Genomic DNA, 21,672 nt, shown 5'->3' with positions numbered 1-21,672 from the left:
TCTTCAAATAAAAAATACGTGATGTATCATCTTTAAAAGATGGTGTTACTTAGAAATAAACAACCATAAACCTGTTCTCCACATGGGATATTTTGCTTTTGTCTCTGTGGATTTTTTTTTTTTGTTTTGATTTTTAAAAATTATATATATATTTAATTCCTATGGGTTAAGAAGTTGAAATGTTTTGGAGTTGAAGTTGATAATAGGAATAGGGCTTACACGTGTTGCAATGTTTTGTACATTATGTCTGTTGTAAAAAGAATTGATTGTAAGTACAAATGGCTGTTGTGTGAATAAACTTTTTGTTACATTCTGGAACACAGGTAGTGTTCAAAAATGTTTGACAGATACACTCTTAAAATTGGAGGTGAAAAAGCATAATAAAAACAGAGGCTGGGTAGAAGCAACTGAAGTGTTTAAGATGGACTTTTTAGCATTTCCCCTTGGAGACCCGAAACGTATAAAACAGGTGTCTTCAGAAACTATTTTTGAAAGTATGAAACTTGAGAATGATAAATAGGGATACTTGCTGTCCAAACAGCTTCACTTTAAGCACAGCTGATACACTATCTAGGATTAACATTCTCTAAAATAAAAGTAAAAAAAAAAAAAAATAATTGCTGTAGCTCTGCTATACCCGTATTATTTTTTTTTTTTTTTTAATCCATTCCTATGTATTTCTAACCAGCTGGTGGTTAAATGCTGTGTAGCTGGCACCATGCATCTTTGTTGCTTTCTGGCTTTTTTAGCTGGCCGTTGAAGTCTGGGTTTCTTTTTTGTTCTTCTGGGTAGATTGATAGAATTTCTGTGACTATTTTTTTCCTAAAGTAATTAAATAAACAAGTTAAGTGAACCCTGTAGTAATTGCAGTTTAGTTCCCATACATTGTTGCACTTGCTGGGATATCACTATTTTGCCTGGTGTTCAGAAGTAAATGGGTGGCTATTGACATCTCATCCAAAATGGGGTTCAGTGGCTGAACATTCAATGAAAGTGTAATACTTTATGATGCTTCAACATTTTAGCAAAAAAAGACTGTAAAAATTGGTATGAGGCAGTCAAGGAACTCTTCTGGTATAGTCACAAGAGCAAGGTGTCTTCATGAATCTGGACCTGGCAGCATAGTTGCCTGCAACTTTCTTATTTAAACAAGAGGACACTTACGTGAACTACACTTAAGCCAATGCAGTGGTTAAGTGAGTTTTCCACTGGTTCATGTGCCCATTTTCAGGAGAATGTGAATTGTGGTTCTTGCATGTATATATCCGTGTCTGACAGACAAATGGAGCTTATGTCAAGAAAGCTCTTTTGTAAAATAGAACAGTGATCACTGAATGTGGTATGTAACATTAATCTTCTAGAGTGAATTACCTTCCTGCAAGTTGTTAATCTATCACTTTAACCCTTAACTTCAAGAAAGTTACCGAAAAATGCTTATTTCAGTTTTGTTCAAGATACTTAAGCATACTTTCATGAGTGATTCCAGGAGAGTATTGCAGTCGGTCTTTCGTATGCAGCAAGAGGACAGAAATCCCTTTTTATCAGACTGGAATTAAGGTGGTGTGTTGTTTTGTGTTTGGTTTTTTTATGTATTTGAGGGATGAGAAGATGTCGATTTTGTCCAGCTTTCCAGCATACAAGAGAAACAGCACTAGAATTATTAATAATTGATAAAACATACTGCATAGTGTTAGTTTTTTAGCCTTACAATTTCATCTGGTAAGAGATGGCATAGAGGATGGTTGTGTGGTATTTGGAGAGAGGCAGTGTGTGATTATTTCTTAAAATAGCTGAAGTAAACTGCATTAGAAATGTTACAAGTACAGAGCTATGTTAATTTTAAACTTCTCTGCCATTACGTTTCTGATCCAGTAATTAGTGTAGGTCAGAGCAATATTTCTGAATGCTACCTATATTTTATGGGTAAAAGTTTTATTGCAACTTTTTTGATAAGCCTGTTGGTGGAGGTTTGAAACAGTGAGATTGATACTGAATTAAAGTATGCTAGTAGGTTTCACAGTTAAGATGTAAAACTTGCTGAATCCCTAGCATAGCAAAGTGGTTGACCTTTATAGGCTGATGTGTTAAGTCTACATAAAGGCTATTAAACATTAGGTTTGACAATGCTGAGATTAAAAGAAAAAAGTCCTTTTCTATAAAAAAGAACTAAAGAAAAACCAACCAACAATAAAAATATAAACCATACAACAACTTTTCTCTCCTCCTTCCCTCCCCTCCCCATTTAAAATTTATTTATGAAGATGACTGTTTCTTATGTGGCTTAAAGTGTGAAGTCCTGGATATGATAGGTGGTCTTAGGGGTTGCTTTGGTAACTGTAAGTGAAGCATTAATGAATTTGTGTTCATTGCCCCTGGTAATATATCTTTTTTCCTCTGATTTTAAGTTTCCCTGTTTCCTTTCTGCGGACTTCAGTGGCTTTAAAGAAAGATGGCAAATAAAGCCATAGTTGTCTATCTTTTTGAATTAACACCTCATTTGCTCATGTAAGTGCAAAGCATGTGGTCTGTAACTTCATCTTGCCCTGAAAGTGAAAACAAAAAGCATGCAGGTAGTATTTATTAAAGGTAGTCAATGAAATTTTTGAGATTATACTGATGATTCATGAGCTCTCTCATTACAACCAGTTCTTTAACTGGGTGACCGGAGACAATGCTGCAAGAGTGCTAGTGAAGGACAAGGCTTTCTCTTCGGTTATGGAAGAAAGAAACAGAGCAATGCTGAAATAATTTATCTGAGTATTGAAAGTATGTGAACTTCTTGAAGGTGTAATCTATGCTATCACATTGCAGATGTGCCATTTAAGCAGACATCTTCTGTTGCTGTAGCAGGGGCTGTGATTGGAGCAGTCCTTGCTCTTTTTATCATTACCATCTTTGTGACAGTGCTACTGACCCCAAGGAAAAAAAGGCCATCTTACCTTGACAAAGTGTGAGTATGTATTCGGTATTTTTTTTAATTGAAAGCAATAACCAGAAAGCATTTGTTCTACACAGGAATTGAAATGAGTTTACTTAGTTGTCAAAATTTCAGGCTGTGTTTTTGGAGTGGAAGTTTCTTTTCTGAAAAAGAAATGAGGAGGCTAGGAATGACTTCAGAGGTAATACGAATCTTTATCTCTTCAGAAGTTTGTTGAGTTTTTTTTAAAGAAAACTAATCATCAATTGAACTGGAGGGTATGGGAGAGGTCTACCTTAACTGTTGCCACGGACTACTGGCTTATTATAAAAGTAGGTCTAATGTAGGAGCAGATTGACCATGCTTTGCAGAAGTAAAGGTCAACAAAGATTTATCGTAATAGATATGTAAAATGAAGCAAGCACCCATAGATCTGTGCTTAGAAATGACTGATTCAATGTGCTTTCTGGCATGCTGGTTGTTTTTTGAAGTCTGTGGAACAGACATGTGATTTATTTTTTTTTAAGCATCCAATATAGTCAAACAAACCAAGTAAACAAAGTCTGAAAAGGTTTCATCAGTTAAAGTAGATGATGTCTAGACCCTGTTTGGAACATTCATAAAAAGAGGCAATGTTTTTGAATATCTATAAATACAAATCTTTTCACACATGCCATATACAGTTAACAAACTGAATGTGGAAGAAAATGTCTGTCATTAAGTATGTATTAATGTCATTAAGTATATGTATATATACTTAATGAGGAGTATATAATAAGAATAAAACAACTTACAGCATTTATCATAAAATAAGTTTTAGCATTTGAATCTCTTGAGCTAGCAAGATGAGTCAAGTGTTTTCCTACAACTGAGTAATTTCTAACATTGTTAGAAATACTGGTTTCTTGTTTGTTTTTCTTACATTCTGCAGCTGAAGCATAATTGCATGAATAGTCTTAAACATTCTAATTCTTTTAGAGCCATTTGCTTTCACCGAGAAAGTTACAATAGAGAAGTCTTGTGTGTCATTTAGCTCTAAGGCTTTCTCAAAGGCTTTTCAAAGAAAGACTAGTAGTAAATGTTGGTCAAGCTATATCTCATAACCTAGAAATAATAATAGATACCAGTAGTCCCTAATTCTACTTGGGGGGTGGGGAAGTTCAGTCTTCGTAACACCTCATAGGATAAATAGCAAATTATAGGTGGTGCTTTTCTACAAAAAGTATGTAGTTGAGTTATTGCCGATGGTGGATGTGTTAACATTACAGTATTTCGTATGTGCCATTGCTGACTGAAAGGTGTGTGTCCCTGAATGTTGTGTGTTAGATGATCTGGCAGCTGAAATAAATAGTCTCTGACCATTCAATTGGACTTCACAAACATGGCATGTCATATTTCATTCTTTACTACAGGATTGATCTTCCACCCACTCACAAACCATCCTCAAATGAGGAGAGGGCATTCTCTGTACCACAGAAAGAAGCCATGCTTCAGGTGAGTAAATGGTTATATATATATATGTCTATCTATCTTAAACTGAGGTAGGTAGAGTGTTACTTTATCATGTTAGTTTAGTCTGATTTTGCTTTCCTAGTCATGGAGTCTTTCGATTCTTGATTTGCAACCAAGAGATTTCCCTGCTTATGTGATATCTCAATCTTAGATCCTTGGCGTTAGTTGTCCTTAAAGGTCAGGAAACTGGTAGATAGATCCTTTCTGTATCTCTAATAGTGTTTGACAGACTGTGTGCCTCTTGAAGTAGAAAAAGTTGTAGTTTAAATTCTGTGGTGATTAAAAGAATATACATAGCTTTCTAAAACAGTCTTCATGTGGAGGGAACAAATAGAGTCGGTAAACTTAAATTACTTCAGCAGCATCATCTTTGCTAGTAACAACTGTCATTCTTTTAAGCTATTAAGGTTTGTGTGGATCATAGAGGTGATACACTGGAAAGCTAATTCTGGCAACTGAGAAAGTTGAAATAAGAGGGGAAAAAGGAAGGATAAGACTGCCCTTCTTAGCTACAGCATGGTCTTGTGCTACATTGTACTGCTTGTAAAGCTCCAGGTGAATTCATAAGGCTTCTTTTATATTAGACAACACAGAAGGGAGACAGCTGTTCATGGGAGACAGCTTCCGTTAACAGCATTGATTATTACACTTCATATAATAAACCAGTCTGGCTGTGAAAACTATGATCCTGACTATCGGCACTAAGCTGTACGCGGGGGGTTGTATATATTAAATCTGTGGGCCTGATTTTTTTATTTTTTTTTTTTTTAGATTTCTGCTTACACTGAAGGAAACATTAATCACCTATCAGCATTACTGACAATTAGATTGTAATTGTTCTTAATGGGATTTTTTTTTTCACGTTGAGTAATGTGTATAAATAATGTCATTCTAACCACTTGTGCTGAATTAAAAGACTGGGATAATCCAGGCAATCATTTGTTTATAACAAATACCGGTTTTGCAGTAAACAGATGTGTGTACCTTCACAGCTTTATGGACCACAGAAGCCTTTTTTTCTGATAGAGGGATGCCCTAGGAAAAGAAAGTCTTCACCCACCTCGAAGACAGATTTTGATGGAGTTCTTAGTAATGCTGAAAATATTCTTGTAGATTTTCTTTAGGTGATTGCTGATTACTAAAGCTCAGTTGCTGATAAAAGCTTTCTCATGAAAGTAATGCATGAAAAGAATATAGTGTGTTACAGATACTACATTGAGTAATGCTTGCTTATATTGTTGCTGAACGAAACTTTTGAGATCTGTTGCTGATTTTAGAAGCAACATGATAATTATTATGAAGGTATAAAATAGTTGGTAAAAGGTATAATAAGTTTTTGTTTTCTGATCTTCAAGATGGTATAGCACCTAAGATAACACAAAAGAAAATGCTTTTCTGTGCTCAGGTTGGGCATCTTGTGCTAGCTATGTAGTATCTCTTTTCTTCTGTCACTGCAGTACTCAACAAGTGCAGTATCAATGAATCATGCTTCTGCCAATACATTCCTATGCTATAGCTATTATGTAAAAGATTATCTTCCTTATAGAATCAGAAGATATGGACTGTTGTGTTATTGTGCATCTGTAATGTTGCTATATGGCAAAATGACAGCAAAAGGAAATGCAATTACGTATCCTTCACTGGGTTGCTCATGAAGTGTATACCTCATTGTTTTCTTCTTTGGATCTCTGCTGTATTTGAATTCTTTCTTGGTTTTGCTTACTGTGGCTTCTGTTAGTGGGTACCTAAGAACTAAGAAAAGCTAAAGCAGACTGTCGTTGTTGAACATAAAATTTGTTATCTAAACATATTCTATAAATAGAGAAAAGACCCTAAACAGACTGAACCACATACTCATTTCCCTGAAGCTGAATAAATATGGTTTTAAGTTGTTTTGAGTGGCAAAGGATCCCATTCTTTTTCAGGTTAGGTGTTAACTATGCTTTATTGAAAAATAATGGATGTTGGCACAACATTGTTAGTGTACATGTTGATTTTTTCTTCTGTGGAACTCCAAATTTTAAAGAACGGGAGGCTGAGCCTTCTTATCTGATACTATCTATAATCAACATGTGCTCTGTTGTGCTTGAGGCAAGAGCTTCTGCTTTATGTAATGGAAATAAGTGTCAAAATACTAGCTTTACCCAAGAAGTGCTTGGTTGCATTGTTTTGGTGTAATAAGCCAACACTTGAGTAGCTGTAAAGAGGTAAGCAAATTAGCAGCCTGTCAGTACGTTTAGTGCTGTTTGACTGAAGGTCTCTACTGGCCATGTAATTCATATTCCAAATAGTGTTTGAACTGTCTTGTTTAGTCATACATGAGAAGCAAGCTCATGAGTACCTCTCTAGATAGTTCAGATGTAAGATTCTGGTAACACTGAAAAGAACTGCAGGTGAAGTGTGACTGCATCGTCAACAGCAATAGATGGTCAAATTCAACCTGAGTGGAAATGATAGGCTGCAGAAAGGTGCAAAGTAAAGTTAAAGGGGAATTATTATAAACAGTGTATTCTGTATACTCAAATAACTGAGAGCTGAAAGTGGATTGATTAAATTTAATGTGATTCTGGTAAGTTGTTATATGTAATGTGCAAGTATTCCAATCATCTGTATAGGTACTGTTCGAATCATGCACTGTAGCTTTTTTGGTTCTTGTGAAATATTCCAGGTGCAACTTAAATAAGGTAAAATTCTCCTGTCCCAGCAGTCCATATTTAATTTTACCCGTATGTGAGTAGATGGGTGTTGATACTAAAATGAAGGGGGATGTTGTACACATTTGCTATTACTGGATAGTCAATGTCATTTGTAGTTACTCCTTCCAACTTGGAAGCTTTAAGTATACTTTAAGTATATGATAATGTTTATATGCTGATGTTAAATAATAAGCTACATGTGTGCGAAAGCACCACGTACCTGAGTACTCCTAATAATTTCTCTGTACTGATATTTGCAGATGCCCATTTATGTATTCATTGAATCACTTAAGAATTGAGAAGAACCGGTTCACTTACGGCTCTAAAAGTGTGAGGCAGAAGTCCAAAGCATAGGAATATTAAGTGGAACAAAGAAAAAATTGCAGTGTAAATAGTTTTGTTTACTGTCAAGATTGTAGGTTCATCTTTATCAATTTTTTTAGTAACGAATCTATAGCTTTTGTCAGGTAGTTTTTAATAATCACTGTCATAGAAATACTATTGTGTTACTCTGAAGTCCTTCTTGCATGTTATATGAAAGAGCAGTGAGAAGCCTGAAGGCTGTGTCTTTGTTAAAAGTGGAATCTCTGCTTGGCAACCAAGTTCTGGGGCAAATCAAGAGGAAGCTGAACAATGGAACAATTCCAGTGGCTTAGATAGGAATTCCTCTGTTGCATAATATTTATAAAAGGAGTGGAAGGCGAGGTGCTAATTCAGGCAGTCCTTTGAATCATTAGAGTTAGTTTCATTAACTGAGAAGAGAAATACAGCCCAGTAGGTAATTCTAGCTGTGAGAAGACTGACTTTATACTTGCAATTTGTAAGAATACCTTACGTATTTAGCTAAGCAAACCTGTCATATTCTAAAGATTTTTAATGGTAACATTTGTATTCCATTCAAAACAGAAAAGATGTCATGTTTTAAACCCGGCTGGCAACTAGTACCATGCAGCCACTTGCTCACTCCCTGCTTCTTTTCCCTTCCCTGGGCAGGATGGGGAAGATAATCAAAAGAATGTAAAACCCGTGGGTTAAAATAAGAACAGTTTAATAACTAAAATAAAGTACAATATTAATAAGGGGAAGAACAAAGAGAGAGAAAATTATAAAGGGGGAAAGGAAAACAAAAACCATAAACACAAGTGATGCACAATAAAATTGCTCACCACTCATTCACTGATACCCAGCCCAACCTGAGCAGCAATTTGTCCCTTCTGGGTGACTCCCCCCAGCTTATATACTGTGCATGACATGCTGTGGTATCGAATACCCCTTTGGCTAGTTTGGGTCAGGTGTCTTGTCTCTGCTTCTTTCTGGCTTCTTGTGCCCCTTCTCGCTGGCAGAGCATGGGAAACTGAGAAGTCCTTGATCAGGGTAAACACTACTGAGCAACAACTGAAACATCAGTGTGTTATCAGCATTGTTCCCACACAAAAGCCAAAACACAGCACCACACCAGCTCCTAGGAAGAAAATTAACTTTGTCTGATTAATGGTAACATTTGTATTCCATTCAAAACAGAAAAGATGTCATGTTTTAAACCCGGCTGGCAACTAGTACCATGCAGCCACTTGCTCACTCCCTGCTTCTTTTCCCTTCCCTGGGCAGGATGGGGAAGATAATCAAAAGAATGTAAAACCCGTGGGTTAAAATAAGAACAGTTTAATAACTAAAATAAAGTACAATATTAATAAGGGGAAGAACAAAGAGAGAGAAAATTATAAAGGGGGAAAGGAAAACAAAAACCATAAACACAAGTGATGCACAATAAAATTGCTCACCACTCATTCACTGATACCCAGCCCAACCTGAGCAGCAATTTGTCCCTTCTGGGTGACTCCCCCCAGCTTATATACTGTGCATGACATGCTGTGGTATCGAATACCCCTTTGGCTAGTTTGGGTCAGGTGTCTTGTCTCTGCTTCTTTCTGGCTTCTTGTGCCCCTTCTCGCTGGCAGAGCATGGGAAACTGAGAAGTCCTTGATCAGGGTAAACACTACTGAGCAACAACTGAAACATCAGTGTGTTATCAGCATTGTTCCCACACAAAAGCCAAAACACAGCACCACACCAGCTCCTAGGAAGAAAATTAACTTTGTCTGAAACTGACAACTGACAAAGATGATGGTGAAATTGTATTAGCACAGTTAAAAGCATGTATCACCGTTTGCTGAATGGTGATGTTGCTGAAACAGATTTGAAAACATCACCCTCAGTACTCTTAAGCCTAGCATAATATTGGTGCATTTTATATTATGGGTGTCTTGCACTCTTCTAATTCTTTTCCTAGTGGTCTTAATATAGTTGGGAACATCTCTTCCTTGATGAAAAAGGAAGCATTATTGTTATAATTTGCCTTAGACTGAAGAGCTGCAAACAAGATTGAATGGAAGGAAGCTCATCAATATTGATAAAGGATCTTATGGGTTTGGGGAAGAAGAAGGGGAAGGAACCCGACCATACAAAAAATACATTAACCAGCCAGGGATCAAAATGAGGCACGAGCTTTTTGTCAGTGGATACTTTTGTAATAGGGTTTCTAAATTGGAAAGGATGAGAAAATGTAAAATGAAGGTGTTGGTGACATAAATGGTTCAGGCTTTTATATTAATGTTTGAGGAGGAGCATCTTTAGAGTAGAACTCAATGTTTTTATGAAACTCAGCAAAATGTAAAAGGTAAGACAGTGCAAACTATTGTAAGTATCAAAGCACAAACCCCCAGATATACTGTATCCTCCTGCGTAGAAACAATGTAGTTGAGCATCAGTTTTCTTTGGCAGAAAGTGGTGGTTTTAGTTCAGTCATTTGCTCCATGGCAGTAAACACCTCACTCTAGAAAAGATGTTTGTTCTTATGCCATGTGAGACGATTTCCTTTGTCTCTAGGTTTAATTCAATAAATGAACCCACTGGAATTGCCTTGTTCTAGTTTCCAGTGTTTGCCTAAATCATGGTTATATCCAAAATGGTAGAAATTCTTGAGCAGGCAGATTCTTTTAACTCACAGAACATTATTAGCCTGTGGTGATGATGTGGGGGGTTTTGTTCTCCATGTGTGTTGCCTTCTTGTGTGGTGAAGTCATGTTCTTACCTGAGGTATGAAAGACCAGTGTCGCCTGGTAAGCTATAAATTGCATATTCTCAGAATTGGCCTGCAGAATGCATTCTAGGACTTGAGAAGCAAAAGCAGCATGATCAAGGGCAGGAGAGGAAAAACTTAAAAATGGAATTACAAGAGAGAAAACAGGACAAGCAAAAGTTAGAAAAATAGGCCTGTGAAGATAGTGGAAAAGAACTGCTGGAGAAGTGGAGACATTTTTTTTTAGCTGGTTTCATAATGCTTATTCAGGTCATGTTTAAATAACTTGAAATCTTCAAAACTTGAACTAAATGAAGGTGTAAAAGTAAAAAAACTAAAGGTAAGGAGGAGAAAAGAATGAAACATTACTGAGATTGAGTTCTTTTTAAAAGCATTTTTAACAGCGAGAACATGGGTGTATGACAACTGCAAATGTTACCTACCTATATGAGCACTTGTTGGCTGGTGGTGGTGGAGTTTCTGCTGTAAGACCAGCAACTTAGCTACTTTGTGCTGTTCCTACCACTGTGAGACTGTTGGGAAAAGCAGGAATTACAAAACAAACAAATACACAATTGTGCAAAAGATGTTGCTTTAGCTTATTATGCCCCTGTACTATTAGCTAACTGTGGCATAGAGGGAAGAAACTTAATTAGGAGTGATGATTCGGTAGCATAAGCTGTATCCTAAATCATAATTCTCAGGTAGCATTGCTGGGTGTGATTAAAATTGTCCATTCTTTAACTCAGGCAGTTGATGATTAACTGCATGTTTGGAAATAGCCTGTTTCGCTAACAAAAGTGCTCCATCATAATGGTGCAAAACTTAATTTATTTTTTCCTTTTAAAAAAGGGGAGGGTTTGAATCTTCTGTGTTAAGTAACTGACACTGTAAACAACACAAGATATACCTCTGTCTAATCTAAAGATTGTGATCAAATTGGACCCCTCTGACAGCAAGCTGACTCAACTGTGGGAAGGTTTACTCCTGATGGGGAAGTGTGTTTGTGCTAAATCTTTCATGTAAAAAAATACCTTTATTTGCAGAGATGCAAATGTATAGTTGCAATTTAGTCTTTATTGTTTAAAACCATGATTAAGAAGGGGAGGGGAAGGGGGGAAAGTGGAACATTTAGATACTCTCTACCATTTTTTATAGAGTTTAAAACTATAAATGTCTAATAAAGAACTGACTTCCTTGGAATTTGAAAATATGTGTTCAAGTGTGCTGTGTGTAATGTGTGCAGCATATTTATTAGACAGAGCTCTGAAGAAAGGCAAGGAAGCATTTCTTCCTGAAATAAGTGGAAGTTTGTTTCCCAGATATAATCAAATTAGAGATAAGTATATAAACATGCACAAAATGGAAAGTTGTATTTTCTCTAACGATTTTGTAAATAAGTTAACTGAGTTTTGGTTTAGCTGTTTGGTCTGTTTGGAAGGTTCTTGTATTGTCTGTCCTTGAAGATACAGTGCTGTGCTCTTGTTTTGTGCTTTGGTAGGTTGTTTTGGGGAAAATGAGTGAGGCAGTTTGGGCGTGGGCTCTCCCGCTTAGTTCAAATTCTAACTTATTTTGTATGTACAAGATGAGTATGTAAAGTGATCAGTGCTGTAACTATTGATTGCATGGAAATAATTCAGCAATTTGTGTGCAGGCAGGTGATGAAAATGATGACCTGTTTGACTTAAGTAATGAAGAAAAAATATATCTGACTATTCTTACTCTGAATAGGGTTATTTATGAACTGTATACAATGTAGCTTGTTTGTATTCAGTTCTGATATGAACCCTGTTACAGAAGGAACTCTTCTTGATGTATTGGGTCTTTGCTAGCTTTGATTGATGATTTTTCTTCATGCTGTTGTTCTTAATGCAGTGCAGTTGTCTTCTTTTTGGAAACAATTACAGGCACCATATGTTCGTCCACTCTTTGTCTTCCATTTTGTCATATATTCTCATAACAGTTAAGGCTGTGTTCTGCTTGTCAATAAAGCTTCACCTTTCTAGTCATCATTCTGATATTTCTTAGACCAGTGACTGTGTAACCCCAAGGTACATGTTTGTTCCTTTTGGCTGTACCAGAGCCTGTTGCCTTCAGCTGCTATAATGTTATTTCCAGTTTTTTGCCTACTTGGTCACCTGGAGGTTGCTGATGGAAAAGCAATGGTAGAGGTATGAAACTGGGTAATGACAGACTGGAGCTAAAACAAGCAATATAAAGCTGCGGTTATCTGTTTTCTGAATAAATCTGATACCTGGTCAATGAGGACTCCCTGTTCTTGACCCACATAGTAAGTTACTATGAAGAAAACTTCTTATACTTACCTTCTTTACATAGCTTAAATGGGAATTACTGTCTTTCCATGAGTTTTGCTTTTTTTTCCAAACCAATCCCAGATGTTTGTAGAGGGTTGATTCTTTGTTTAGAAGGAAGATCGCTGAGGGAGGAGAATGGATTGGAGGTCTTGGGCTTTTCAAAATAAGCTTTAAGTTGATGGGGGAAATTACTTAGTTGAGAAATGCTACTAGTGGATCATGAGTCAAGTGAGTCCCAAGATCCCATAAGGGAAAGACCTGAGCAACATCTAGATGCCTCTTTTCTCCCATTGAATTACTCAGATAAACATTTATTCTTGTCTTCCAGCAGCTGCCAAATTTACAATAGTCTTCCTTTATGTACTTGTCATTTTATTGATATGCATTTGTTCTCTCAAATTGAGGGCTAACACAAGTATTTTTGTCAAGCCAAAGCATAGTGATGCTGTTGGGAATGCTGGTGTTCTCTATGTGCATTCAGGCTTAATGCATTAGCTCATAAAGCTGCCACAGTTTTGTTCAAAAATGTAAGAGGTATAAGTAGGGCAGAGAGCCATGACTATTGGAGACTACCTGAGAACATCTCTTTTTATTATGGCATTTCTGAAAGACCTGACTGAAGAGTTAAGTGGTAGAGATCCCTCAAATGCTTCTGATCACTAGATCACTGTCAGATTTCAGACTTTTGTTATTCCAATAGCTGTATGACACTAATGAGTTATGAAAGTGTGAAGGACTCACTAAAACTATATCAATTTTGGTGGTGGGACTGTTCTTAGGGAACACAGGGCAAGTAACTGCAGAATAAACTGACTTTCCAAGACTACTTTAGGAGAGGGAATCGGGTAGCAGGACCCAGCTGGATGGTACGTTGGGTTTTTTCGTATGCTAGCATAGCCAATGTTCCAGAACACTGATAGCCTTAATGAATGAAGCAATGGACTCCTATGTGAGTTGCAGAAGAACTTCCTGCTGTATATGGCTATGCTTTTATTAGCAAGCCATGCTGAACAGTAGGAGCAGACCTGCAGTTGATACTAAGATGTAGAGTGTTCATGTGGTATGTTTGGGAGGATTTTGGTTGCTGTTAGCTCTTGTCCTGTCCTGTGGATATAATGCCAGTTAGTTCCTGATATACCTCTAGCTATCACGGCTTGCTGGACCTCCAGAACAGTATTTTGGAGACATATACTTTGAGGAACAGATTTTAGGCCTTGCAGACAAAGTTAATGGTAAAACATCTAGGAAATGTGGACTGACAGTTGGAAAATCTGTCAACGAAATGAAACTGTGTAGACAGTCTGTTAAATCTATGCTGCTTTAATTAATAAGGGGAAAATTAGTTTAATTGTACTAAAGAGCAATTACTTCTATTTGTTTAGGGTACTCTCATTACAAATTTTTAATTTTTCAGTGGGAAGTACTTTGTTTAATTTTATTGAATTAAGAAACAAATGTACTCCCTTCTCCTCTCAGTAGTGTACAAGTAAGTTCCTTTTCTGTTAAATTCTTCTCTGCAATATCAGACTCTGCATTTATCCATATGATGCTTGCGAAGACTTTATGCTTTATAAACTGATTTTTTGACTTTGGTTTTAAGCTATGGCTTATATAAAATCATTCATGTTAAAATAAAGTTTTTAAACTCTTTCTCAAACATGCTTATGCTTAAATAAAAAATGCAAAATTAAATGTGCAAATAACACTTCTTAAATTGACAATAGGTTATTTTTTTCCACCAGAGATTAGCTCGTAAGGAGTATTCCAAATAGTAGCCAGTTAAGACACTTCACGAGGCAGAGTGTATTTTGTGATGAGTAGCATTTTTGTGTAAACTATAAACCTGTTCTGCAGTGTTGAATTTTGACTTGCTTCCACTGTAACTTTTCTAATTTCAGAAAGAACATTTTGCTTTGCAAAGCCAGTACAGAGAAAAGGATACTGGAAACTTGCAGCACATGGTAAATAATGAGGTGGCTTGAATTCCTGATAGAAGCTTTGATTTCATCTTGTTCCTTAAAAGAAGCTTATAAGGATGTCTTTCATAAAGAACAAAATACTTGCACGTGCTAGTCAATAACTGTTGGATGTGCGGATTTGCTATCCTTGAAGTGGGAAGTATCTAGGTAGTTTTGCTGACTAATTTAAATACATAAAGACTATATCTCTGAAGTTTTTGTTGAGTAAAATAACAAAGCACAGAAGTCTGACAGACATTTTCATAGTTTTGATTTGCTTTTTAAATTTATTGAGCCTTAAAATCTAACTTACTTTGAAACAAATGTTTGAGGTTAACTCTGAGTAGTTACTAATGCTTCTATCATGTCTGTTAGTGAAGGGAAGTTTTAAGTTCGTGTTTCTTGATTCATAGAGCCATTTTAGAGATCATGCGTCTTCTGTTTTGCTTAACACTTTAACAAAAATAGGAATTGCAGATTCTATACATGAACTTTGAAACTGATTACTTCTTGTGTGTGTTTAGAAAATTGTGAATGGAAGACAACTTACTTGTGAGACTGAAGAGCCACAGGAGGAAGATATTCAGCATATGTATCCTGTTTATCAGCAAACATACTACAAAAATTGGAGCAGCAGATACCCAGAAAACTCAGGACCTGGAAGAGTCTACATCAATCCAAGGGAACATTATGTATGATTCTGTACCCAGATGTCTTAACTCTTAAGATATGAGGGGTTTAATACCTGTTGACTGTATGCCCAATGTGTCTTGTAGGCTTTCATCTCTAAAATAAGTTATCTTTTTCTTCCTGTGGGAACAAATTGCATGGAGAATTTTATATGGATAAACCCTATAGAATTTAAGACTTAACTTGCTTCTAGTATTTGATGTGCATTTGTAGTTTTATCAGCCTGCCAAAAGAGAGCTGTTTAGCTTTATTAACCTTTATAGTCGTAAGATGTATAAACTTGATGAATTGGTTGACACAGGCCAAAATGTATTTAAGCTGTCTCTCTGGTTATTTCTGGGAGCATTCTCTCCCTGAATGGCTACTTTACAATAACCTATGTAAAACTATATAAAAGTAAGTAAATATGAGCAAGACAGCTGAATCCCTGGTGACATAAGCAGTCTTAGCCGAGTAATTTTTTTTGCATCTTAGAAAACATGGGATAATTATCATTTTGACTGGCTTTAGCTACTGATTTCTCAAGTAGCTCTACCTCTGCCAGTCAAATGAGCAACTAGACTACCTCTCAAATACTTTGTTTCATAACATGTGTTGTGTGTCTTCCCACCTTGTTAAAAGTGAAGCAATTTCCTTACATCAGAAACTATTTTGTTTTATCTTGATCCTGGCTGTTATTTGATGTACTTGCTGGTTGTAGTTTCTTAGTAGCTCTTGTATGAAACTTAGTTGTAGGAAGTAGATGACTAGACAGGCAAAACTTCCTGAAGGTGTCATAAGTGTAGCTGCATTTTACCTACAAATTGCTGTTCAGCCATTTTTCCAAGTATTACTCCCATGTTAAATCTTGCAGACTTGGTAATCAATACACTTCACATTCTTTGGTTTCTTCTCAGTTGCAGTAAAACTGCCTGTGATGTGTTCTTACATCTTAGCAAGAAAAGGAAAACTCCAGTAGACTGCAAGTAGTTTTCAGCACTGTCATTTAATCTTAACTGGTAGCGTGCAGTAGCTGGAAAATGTCCTGGTGTTACCAGTGCTAACAGTATCCCTTGTGAACTTTTGAGTATGGGGTGATGGTTGAAAAATGTGCTCAGGATCTCTTTATAAAAATAAGTTTTCCTTTGGAGCAAAAAATAAATGTTTAACAAGTAAAAAAATACGTATTAGTTCTGAAATGAGCATACAGAACAATCTTAAAATATTTTAAGACGCCAGGAAATAAGACACTGATGAAAATTTGCCGGAGAAACTTAAATGACTTGTGTATTCTATACATATTAGTACAAAATAATGACTTTCAGTCAGATGATCTGAAAAAATGTTGAGAAGAATGGCTATGTCATACTCAACTAGCTATTGTTACATAATTAAACATTAGTTCTGTGATATTAAGGTTTTCTCTGAAGATGACTGAAATTTTCAGAGAGAAGAGTCATGCTTGTAGAAGCAATAGAATTGAAAGCTGGTATAGTTAAGTATGCTGCAGGCACAATGCCATTATAAAACCTGTATTCAACCTGCATTCGTCACCATCATAGTAAAAGTTAATGACATATTCCTATCCGCAATAGGGCCATGTAAATATTTCTGGTTTGTTGTAGGTAGCAGCTAGATTATGGCTTAGGTGCCCATATTCTTTAGTTAAGCAACTTTCTGTTACATGATGTGGATGATGTTGACAGTGGAAGGGATGTCAAAAGAAAAAGATCGGAGGGTACCTGCTTCTCATGAGCTTAATTCGAACCACTTTCAACTTGCTTTTCTATTAGGGACTGAGCACATTCCTGTAAACTGAGCAACTGTTTTCAACTTTAAAGTCTCCTGCTGTATTTGAGATGTAAAGAAGGGATTGTGTGCCCCATATTATGTTTTCCAATAATGTCATTTTAAGCAGCTACCTCTTTCCAGAAACGTATCCTTGCATTACTGCAGCTGCAAAAATCATCTACTGCCAGAACATGAGAAGAAAACAGTGTCGTGGACAAATGTTAAAGCAAATAGAATCATAGAACATTGAGGTGAACTATATTTCATGAGATAACTTCATAGTATCACTGAGGAAAACTTCATACAAAAAAATATTTGGATATAGAGTGGTTCAAAACAGTGTTATTGTGATAATGCTTCCACTGCATTCGTTAGTATTGAGCAGATGATCATTTCAGTTCCTATTATGTTGGCATATAATGTAAAAACCAATTATTTGGGGTTCAGACCTCTTCTACTGCTTTTCATTCTTATTTGCAAATACATTTTTGTTTGAAGAGTTGAAACGCTGGGGGAAGGAGGAAGGAAGAATGCTATCCAGAAAGCTATAATTGCTTTTCTGAATTTGTAAAAATAGTTAAAAATGTAGTCCAGCTGCATTGCACAAGTTATGTATCAACAAACTATAGAAAGCTTGAATTGCAAACTACCTATCAGCTCTAAAGTCATTAGGGAAATATATTATCATGTTTATTACCTGGGGGAAATGGTTTCTTTGTAATCTATTCAGGGATACTTAGTGTGTTAGGGGTTTTTTGAAATGTTGCTTGTAGTCTTCATTCTGTCTGGATTTTAGGGGAGAGGATTTGGCATAGAATGGTCTAAAGAGAACATTAAATGGCTGCTGATTAGAATTTCCCACAGAAAGGATTGCACATATAGAAGTTTAATCTGCTTTTTTAAGATGTAGAAAATGTCCTTTTGTATTTTTGTACATTTTCAAATGTTTGTATTTGTATTTTGATTTGAATAAAAACATTTAAAATGCAAACTTTTGATAATGTTGTTTAGATTTAAGATTGCTTAATGTATGGAAAATGTATCCATTTTCTTGGTGATATGTTTTGTCCTCTCTGGTGTATATGCAGAGCATGTGTTCTTTAACAGTACCACTTCTGAATGTCTGTGGTGTCAGATGCTGAAATTAGATAGACTTTCAACTTTTATTTAACAGGGGTCTGTTAACCACTCAAAATCACTGTTGAGAGAGGCAGGAATGGAGGGGAAGAGTAGGAACTGACATCTCTAGCTTTGATAAATGTAAATTGTCATCTGCTCAAATATCTTTACATTCTACAAGCTACTCAAATAATAGAAAACATAAGATCTAATGTTTGGCATATGTCCAAAATGCTTGTGGATGTAATTAATAGAAAGGAAAACTAAGAAAATGTAATAAAGTAAAACAAAAGGAAACACTTAAGATTATCAAATGACTACTGCTGTTAGGTCCCAGAATTATCTAATGTATTGGGTATTCAGCTCAAAGAAAGCCTAATAAAAAGATGTGATTCACAGAGTGGAGGAAAGGCTTTCTCCTTAGATTTCTTAACTTTAGCTGCTTTCTGGCAGTGTTACTGCTGTTACTGCTGCCTTCTCAGAGTGATAAAAAATCAGGTGCAGAATGCTGTGGTGTTATATAGATAAATGCTTAAAACATAATATAGTAACTTCTTGGATGCCACAGACCTGGAGTTACTCTTCAGCAACGCACTGTGTTGTTTAAAGGCTCTGCATATGAGTGCTGTGGTAACAGAACATACTAAATTGTTTTGACTGCTTAGGTCACTGCAGAGATTACTGACTGGCAGAGCTAAAGCTCCAGGCAAAAAAATCCAAAATGACATTGGTAGTTCTTAACTGCCTTTTCGCCCAGCGGGAGGGCAACCAGTTGGTGGTGTGGATCTCTGGAATACTTGGGGAAACTTAACCGGCTTGGTGTGAAAAGACATAAATGACCTGGCCACTTGTGAAGGTGGTTAATTAAAGATAGTTATGCTCTAATGAAGTGATAAAAATATAAGTAAAAGTTATGGTAAACTGTTAAGGTGGTGACAACTAACGGAAAAAAAAAGCAAGCTGAAGAGTGGTTGAATCTCAGTAGGATAACACACAATAAAATTATTAATTTATTTCCCTGTGGAGGTAGATGGCTTAGAAAAATCAGTGGCATTAAAACCTGCCAACCTGCATTCTTTTTTTCTTCTTTTTGTTTTCCTTTTTTTTGTCTTGCTGTGTAACTGGTTTGTATTTTGACTATATTTGTAAGCAGTGAGAAATTACTAGGCAGGAGTGATTTCTCTAAGAAATCAGTCTATGAAAGGACCTAACTGTGGAGAGTGCTTTCTGGAAGAACTTTGGCTCTTGAAGTTTAGGCAACTTTTAGATTGTGCTGATGAGCTCTCTGTGCCTAATACCACCAGCTGCTTTGAAAAGTAGAGGCCTGTGATTTGATCCTTAGCCAAAACCTGGGCTTATTAAGGAGCCTACCTGTCAAAGTACTGGTTGAAAGCTCTAATAAACCTCAGAATTCGTTTCTGACGGAGAGTCAAGTTTTGATGTTTCTGTATTTATTGAAAAGTATGGCATTGTTCTTGGTAATTAACTTGTAAGTCATATTAAATGCACAAAAAAATATTGTTGAATCTTAGTAATAATTATTCAAACAATGTGAAACCCAAGTAAAGATGTGTTAGGCATTTTAATCTGCACTGGCAACCCCTCAGTGCAGCTTTTCCTAGTCTTATGATCTTACTTGAGTTGATTTTATGCTGTATCTAAATCTAGATCCTTCAATTGCCAGTAGAAAATAAATTCTACTTAGGAGCCTACAAGACAAGCTGTGATTCTTCTACCCTTTGTGTGACTAGTAATCAAGACTGTATAATTGGAATTTAGCTTACTATTTTGAGACCAAGTTGGAGACAAAGTAGGCTCCAGCTTGCTCACCAGCTGAATTTTAATTTGCTGTGCAGGGCTGCACACAGGATGCATAGATTATGCTGCATATAATAAAAAGACATTTTAATTTGATTTCAAACACAGTTTTATTATATTCCTACTTGAAATGTACTCTTCCACTGGGATAAATTAGAATTATGAGGTAACAGATTTACAAGAAACAACTTTTTTAATGCTGGTTGCTGGAGGAAGAAGTTTAAACATTTGCTGTCGCACCACACCTGAATTTGTTCCTGCTCTGGTAAAAACTTACTTCAGTGGGTTCCGAGTTTTTTATGATGCCTCTGACAGTATCTCAGATGCTTTCACTGCTTTTAATGTAACTTCATAATTTAGATGTCTTTGACTAAATCCTTGTCTGCCACTTTTGCCTCTGGTTCCAATCCAGTGCCAAGTGACTTTGGTCTAAGTGCTGGGAAGTAACTTCATTTTGGCATCTGTATAAAAATAATAATCCAGCTGTATGGTAGATGAAAACATAGGGCAGTTGTGTTTGTCTTCTGACTAAGTAGGCTCTTTCAAGACCAGATTCAGCTACTACTATGGCTGCTCCTATTAACTATAAAAACCTGAAGCTGCCTGAGTTTAATCCCACAACTAACAAAGGTCAGTCTTTCCTTGATGTGAATGGAGAGGAAAGAGAAATCACTGTGGGGAAATAAAATGCCTTTGTATTGGTCCAGATAGGTTTACAGTCCAAAGTGATTAGGTAGCATCATTTGTAGATTGGTCCATCCAGGTAGGCTAAGCAAATGGACAGAAGACTTAAGGTTGCTGGAGGAAGACTTGCACCATTTCAGGGTATGGTGCTTTGTTTCTAATGCTTGTCACTTGGCTTAATGCGTTACTTACTGTCAGCTGGATCCATTTCCTGTGGCCAGGAATATTCATAGAAGACCTGGATTAGTAAAAAATAACAGATACTGGGTGAAGCAAAAAGTCTCATGTGTTTGGATGTGTTTTGTGTTGGCTCTTCAAGCAATTTTAAAATTCGCTACTAAAAAATTGGGTCCTAAAAGTTTCCCACTACTTTTAACTAAGAAGTCAAGCCATCTGCTTGGCATTTCCCCTAACCCTGGAGATCAGGAATTCTTCCTGGCTGGGCTCAGTGCCTTAAGCCACGTGACACAGATGTGGCCATTATCAAGGATTGTGTCTGAACAGAAAGATGACTTTACAGAATGTCTCACTGTGGGATTGTTCATTTGAGGAGCCATCGAGGGCCGCAGTGTCCTGTGACTTTGTACTCTGGGTGGACTAGACTTTGCATAAACCAGAACCTCCAAGTTCTGCCTCCTCTCTACAATGTAGATCCGCCTCATTTCTATTCTTTAAAAGGGAGCTTTACAGATTCACCATGTATTTCATTCAGTTCCATTGATGGTTATTAATTAAACTAACTCAGATTGAAAAGGCATCAGACACCTTAAAAAAACCTGGTTTATTTCTGTTAATTCTGCAGGTTGTCTGTCTCCTGTCCCTTTCATACATCTTTGCTTCTAAATCCATAGGGTGGTTCTTTGCCCAGTCGTCTCATCTTATTTTTTTCTGGGTTTTTTCTCATTTTCTTCCTAGGGGAGAGGCAACAGTATCTCCCCTAGGATTTCCTGTCTCTTTATAATCTTGGATAAGTATCTTCCACTAATGTATCTACTTAGGGTTTTAGTAAGAAGAAAATATCTAATGCGTTTCTAAGATGGAGAATAGGTTCTATATGGTACCATATTTGTCTTTGGCTTCTGCTCTGGCTTCTTGGGACAGTTAAGTTTTGACT

At 36.4% G+C, this 21,672-nt stretch overlaps 1 protein-coding gene across 1 annotated transcript in view; it reads left to right on the top strand.

Annotated features, from left to right (window-relative positions):
- The window catches only part of PVRL3 (poliovirus receptor-related 3), a gene marked incomplete at its 5' end in the record, with an annotated part of 40,361 nt that extends 25,186 nt beyond the window's left edge, over positions 1-15,175 (top strand). Inside the window, 4 exon segments of the mRNA XM_010016766.1 lie at positions 2,812-2,950; positions 4,330-4,411; positions 14,418-14,480; positions 15,002-15,175. Coding sequence (XP_010015068.1) covers positions 2,812-2,950; positions 4,330-4,411; positions 14,418-14,480; positions 15,002-15,175 — 458 coding nt within the window.
- Between the last annotated feature and the right edge of the window lie 6,497 nt (positions 15,176-21,672).

This window comes from Nestor notabilis, unplaced genomic scaffold (assembly GCF_000696875.1).
Source record: "Nestor notabilis isolate BGI_N333 unplaced genomic scaffold, ASM69687v1 scaffold4596, whole genome shotgun sequence".
NCBI classification, from domain to species: domain Eukaryota; kingdom Metazoa; phylum Chordata; class Aves; order Psittaciformes; family Psittacidae; genus Nestor; species Nestor notabilis.
Note: the sequence above shows the minus strand (reverse complement) of the source record. Positions and strands in the feature narration are given on the sequence as shown.